The following is a 5,862-nucleotide window of genomic DNA, read 5'->3' as shown; positions in this document are numbered from 1 at the left end:
CTTTTTTCAAATATAAAAAGAGGACTGCTTCCTTATTAATTCATGAATTGGAATTTCAGTTGGCCACGCCTCACAGAAAATCACATTGGAATTTAAACACGTAATGCATTCTGGGAAATAAAGTGTTCCTCCACCCTGATCCAATTAATTTATTAATTAAATATTTTTTTATATATATATATGTTTTATATATGAAAATCTACAGTATTTATTGGTCACTATCCTTAAGGCCTAAAAATCTATTAAAAATATACACAGATAGATATAAATATAGATATACTAATAGTGTGTATGAACATGGTCAGTCTTGCCTCTCAAATAAATTCTCAACCATTCTTTCTCATCCACAGATGAGCTTTTCCATTCATTCCCATCAAATGGCTAGCTCATCATGGTAAATAAGCAGTGATTTGCATCATGGTGCTTGTTGTTAGAAAACAGTTGGCTAAGAGCAACACCCTTGGCACAGGTTTAAACCACTTGCTGAATTAAGGTCACCTTCAGACGTCAATCTCACAAAGACAATTAATCATTTACCGGCCCCTGTGCTGTTATCACCACACATACAGACATAAATAAACACCCTCATACAAAGCTCAGCACTACTCTCAAGAGTCAAAGGTCATTCAAAATCATGTTATGACTGCCAAAAGGGTCAATCATGCAGTTTTGGTTGCATTCCGTAGCATGTTCGGCTAATCTCAGCAGTGATTACTGCACAATGTCTTCAGAAAGTCCTGTTTCTTCAATTATCTGGTTCAGAACTGCTGATGGCATTTACCTACAGAGGTGCATTAACATAATGCAGATATCCTTAACTGCAATACAGAGGCACTTCATGAAACTCATAGAGTTGGGATAAATGGACTGTGGCACTGATGTGAACACACGTCTATTAAACAGCGGATATGAGTGTGTGCGCCAAGGGAAGAGGGCAGATTACATTGCTTTGCACACTAACTATACAGCCCTGGGCTCTCTCTCTCCTCCCTCTCACAGACCCCACCGCTCCTCTTCATCTCTTCAGAGCCTAACATCACTCAGCCTTAACACACTTCACTGACACTAAATCACCACCCAAAAATCAAAGCCTATCCTGAAGGGGAAACATTGACAAAAATATATATCAAAACAGACACACATTCCTTATTTCAGATTCAACAGAGAACCCAATTTTAATGCATTTTAAGGCAATGAACTAGAACAGAGAATCTGCGTTCATAAGATAGGTCACACAGTCGAGTGCTAACATTTGTTAGCCTATGTTTTATCATAACAGGACAATCTTGATTGTATCACTTAAAGACACAATATGTAAGATTTTTTTTATTAAAATATCCAAAAACCACAAGAACAGTGTTATATATTTTGCAGACTTGTGTGCTTACATCATCCCAAATGTTTCGAAAAATGTTTAAATCCAGAGAAATAAGCAATTCTATAGTGTCATATAGTGCCATAGTGTCATTGTGTCGCCTGCCAGTGACGTCATAAGCCCTCGATTTCTTTTTTTTTTTTTTAGAAAACATGGAAACACCAAATACGCATTAATATGTTATGTGTTTTATTAGACAGGTGACGACCGCACAGAGTAGCATTATAACAGAACTTTCAAATGTATCTAGTATGATAAAGCAGCGCTGCTTTTTTCCCCACATACTCACAACCGGAAGCGGTCGACTGTGGCATAATAAAAGCTCCGCTGCTTTCGAGCCGTGTGTCACGCTCGTTCAGCAGCCTCGTTTCGCTTTGACGGCATTCAGCCTCACCCTGCTTCATTCTACTACGTTAATAAATCATTAGCTCATCATTGAACATGATTTCTGCCCGAGTCCCGTCGGATTGCATCACCTGTGGGGATGAAGACAACAACTCCCATGATTCCACACTCAGTCACGGCATCATCAAACTACGCCTTTGTTTCTTTGTGTATTTTGAATACGCACCCTCAAGCGGCAAAAAATTACATATTGTGCCTTTAAGTTCACATTAATTTAAGGACCTCAAGAGGGTGATTAAAGGCCGTTTTTGTTCAACCCGTTTAAAGAGACTGACTGGCAGCGTGTCAAAATGTCTCTGTTGGGAGACGGAGTGTTCTAGTGATTTCTGAAGAATAGGTGAGGTTTAATGGACTAAGGGCTGAGGATTTTTACTTGAACCATTTCACGGCATCTCTCCTTCGATCATTAGACACAACAGGTTTAGCTCAGTGCTAGCTTTCCACTGATGTCTTAAATGGAGTGGATGTAGCTGGCTGAGCAGCTTCTACAACACCCTCATCGGGGGTTAAAAACAGCTGAGCCAACTGAGGATCGTTCCATCCTCAAGTGTATTAATAACAAGGTAGATCTGTGCGGCTTGTGAAAATAATGAATTTGTGCATCCATAGAGTTCCATAGCACAACGTTTATATGCAGTTGTCCTGGAAACGTAAAGTGCACTTAGAAGAGCACGTCTGGATGATTCATGTGTGAAGTTTCCAAAAGCTGCAACTTCTTTCTAGACAATGTGATGTTTAAAGTATATGTATGGCCCAATCGGTGCAATGCTAGATGCTAAAAGTTTGATCAATGTATCACACTGTGCTAATCAACTCAAATATTTAATTGAGATGCACTTTATTTTTGTAATTTTAAAGGAAAAGAATGTAAAATGCTACACTAAAAATGGCTAATTAACTGAATGCAAGTTACATCACCAAATATGTTCAAGAAAATATATTATAAAGAGACAATAAATGTAGTCTTACTGTAAAATACTTAAAACATGTAGTAGAAGTATGAACTACCTCATAATTTGCAAAGAAAACTAATTTCATATTTAAAGCAATTCGTTTTGAGTATAAATCAAATGTCATTATTTAAAAACTTAAAATCTACATTGGAGTGTTGTATGTTGTTTAGTTAATATCCATTGCATTATTTTAGGGCTATGTGTGTTACTCTAATGAGGTTTTGTGTTTGTGTTGTATCATCGCAATTGCTGGAGAGACCAATTATTTAAATTTAAGTTATCATGTGACCAGTCCATCTGTATTATTAACAACTCAAATAGTTTAGCACATTACCATTATATAATTTTGAACGCACCTGTATATAAGCTATATAAGCAGAAACAAATACTAGGCTAATAAAAGAAATCTGGTTGTATAAACATATGTAAAGAGTAAAGACGCGCTTGTTTAATTGGCTGGTGTCGTACAGCTGCTCGTTCGCTCACACGCGCTGCGCTCTTCTGCTGTTATCAGGGTCAGGACGAACTGACACACACAAGAGGCTTAAACATGAAATACAGCAGCCGAGTTCAACTCTAATACTCGAAGGTGCGGACAGGCCTCGCAGCTGACAGGCCTATGGAAATCCATATCCACGGGCTTCAATTTTCTCTTAAATTGTCACATTTTTGGACATCCGGTGATTATGTCTAATGCTTTAGAGAATTATTCTAACATTTCGTTACAGAAAATAACAACCGAAATGGAATTTCAAATGGGTAAACGTGATGGTATTGAAATAATCGTGCTATTCCTTCACACGACACACAAGAGAATATACCTGCAGTCTATAAGAACATACAAATACACATTGTGTGTGTGGTCTGTAAAACAGCTGAAGTAGATGCAACATAAAGGTAGCCTACATGTTTTTATGTTTTGAAGACAATAAGAGAACGTGAACCTGTTACTTAAGTGGTAGCAATCATATACCAACAACTCCGTGTTATAATAAACAGCTCATATCTAACGTGAACAAACTGTAATTTAACAAATGACAAATACATAAATAAAATAAAAAGTCCAGATACAGATAGGCTGTATAAAGCAGAGTGAGTGTGAATGCTAAGCGGTAGAGGTCGGGCTGCGCTGTCCATGGTCCTGAACTGCCTTACGGACACGAGAAGACTCACACTTCATACAATTCAGTGTCTGAAACTGTTGTTTGGCCTCTATAAAATACAACACGCGGGAAAGTATGAACAAAACACATGGAGACTACTGTCATTTGATGGGTGAATGGACACAATCTGATCAAATGAAAAATTAGTGCGCCTTTCAAACATGACTACGGCACATTTATAAAGATAAAACTCGTTTTTAAATCTCAAATGTTCCGTTTTAAATCTATTTTTTTTAATGTTCAGACAAATAAAAAAATACAAAGAAGTTTAAATGATATGCATTTTGTTAATTGCAATGAAATAAATCGTCTGGGCATACTAATAATGGCGAGAGACAATCCATGTCGTGTAACTACTTCTAAAGTGACTCAAATTAAAAAGTACACCGACAAAGACCAAAGTTATGCGTACGTTATGTGGAGAATTGCAGTTCATTTATCGTTTTAAAGCTAATTTAAGCAATGAATCAACCTTTGTGGTGTTAAATGGACCATTTTGACGAAATATAAACACATTAGAACAGTGCCTGGTACAGGTATAAAACATTTTAAAACAATCCGATATTTGATGTAGACGCCTAATTATAATATTTTCTTAATTTAAGGGATGTTAATTTTTTTGTGTGTGTGCGTGTGTGTGTGCGTGCATCAGCGTGTGCGCGTACGGCATCTCTAACCCCTTTAAAATGTACAGGAAAAAAAGAGATAATCATGATTAATGAGTATTTAATAGGCATATTTTACAAAAATATAATAATAATAATAATAATAATAATAAACAAACACATCATATTTTCACATTATTAAACAAGTGCAATATTAAAATGTAAAGCATATTATAACAGCGTTGTAGTGATTGTAATTTACATACATTTAAAATGTAATATAAGATTTCATTAAATTTAACTATGTGTTCTCAGTACGCTATTTAATTAAGTCGTAGTCTATTTTCTTTTCTTGATCTATTTTCAATCAAGTGATTTTGCAGAATGTAGTTTGTTGTAGACATATCTTGAGTGTGTACTGAATAGTGGAAATCAAAGAGACTCTCTCATCAGGGTGCAGGACTGTCACTGCCGCTTCATTCACGCACCCATTTTCATTTGTTTTGGCGCCCCCGTGAGGCCGAACACTGAAACGCAACTCTCGCAACTGGGTGTCGATGCGAGAAACAGAGGAAGGTTTTGTCTGCGTGAGACGCGCTTTTAGAAATAAAATCATGTTTAGTAACCTCCTGCAGGTCTGAACATTTCCATATACAACCTACAACGCGTTTAAAAGGTTCTATATTACAAAAATAAAGGCATATTTTTTTTAATAATTATTTTACGGACCTGAACCCATAGTTATAAAGTGAAAAGCATCGAATACTGTTACAACACTAGGCTACTGTCATTCCGAAGTGGCACAATTCCACACTTAAACATACGAGCATATTGTAAACGAGTGACACAGGTAAAAAAAAAAAATACAAAATTAAAAAGAGAGATAGAGACTTACCAGGTAGACAGCCGGAGTGAGGAGAAACACGGCACACCAACACGTCGCCCGCATCCTCCCTTATCTCAAACTTCCACTAATTTCCCTGTGCTGTTTCTTTTGTCTGTAAGGACCATAGATCCACTCGGTATCCGCTTTAGACCTTTAGCCTAGGCAAAAATGACACTATAGACCCCATGACCACAGAATAGGCTTTAAACTTGGACGCAGATAAGGGAGGGAGAGCAAATGAGCGGTTACATAGGCATTAATCCATTCAAGGAGTGAAGCACAGTCATATTTGATTAAGATGGCATGGGAGATGGTCGCTGGTCTTGCTGCCTGGAGGGAATGCGGCGTAAGTCCTCTTAGAAACAAGGACAGAGGCTTTTCACGCGCGCGCTGTCACTCAGCGGTGGCTTTATATCGCGCGCTGAGAGCCACGCGCGCCGTACTACATCCGGAGAGAAACTCTGAGAGGGTGGGT

At 37.6% G+C, this 5,862-nt stretch overlaps 1 protein-coding gene across 1 annotated transcript in view; it reads right to left on the bottom strand.

The window, feature by feature from the left end:
* The window catches only part of LOC107555956 (neurexophilin-1), a 34,671-nt gene extending 28,886 nt beyond the window's left edge, over positions 1–5,785 (bottom strand). Inside the window, exon 1 of the mRNA XM_016238914.1 lies at positions 5,397–5,785. Within this exon, the coding sequence (XP_016094400.1) occupies positions 5,397–5,450 (54 nt within the window). The 5' untranslated portion in view covers positions 5,451–5,785. The remainder of the gene's footprint in view (positions 1–5,396) is intronic.
* Between the last annotated feature and the right edge of the window lie 77 nt (positions 5,786–5,862).

This window comes from Sinocyclocheilus grahami, unplaced genomic scaffold, assembly GCF_001515645.1.
Source record: "Sinocyclocheilus grahami isolate Dianchi unplaced genomic scaffold, SAMN03320097.WGS_v1.1 scaffold550.1, whole genome shotgun sequence".
Taxonomy (NCBI): Eukaryota; Metazoa; Chordata; class Actinopteri; order Cypriniformes; family Cyprinidae; genus Sinocyclocheilus; species Sinocyclocheilus grahami.
Note: the sequence above shows the minus strand (reverse complement) of the source record. Positions and strands in the feature narration are given on the sequence as shown.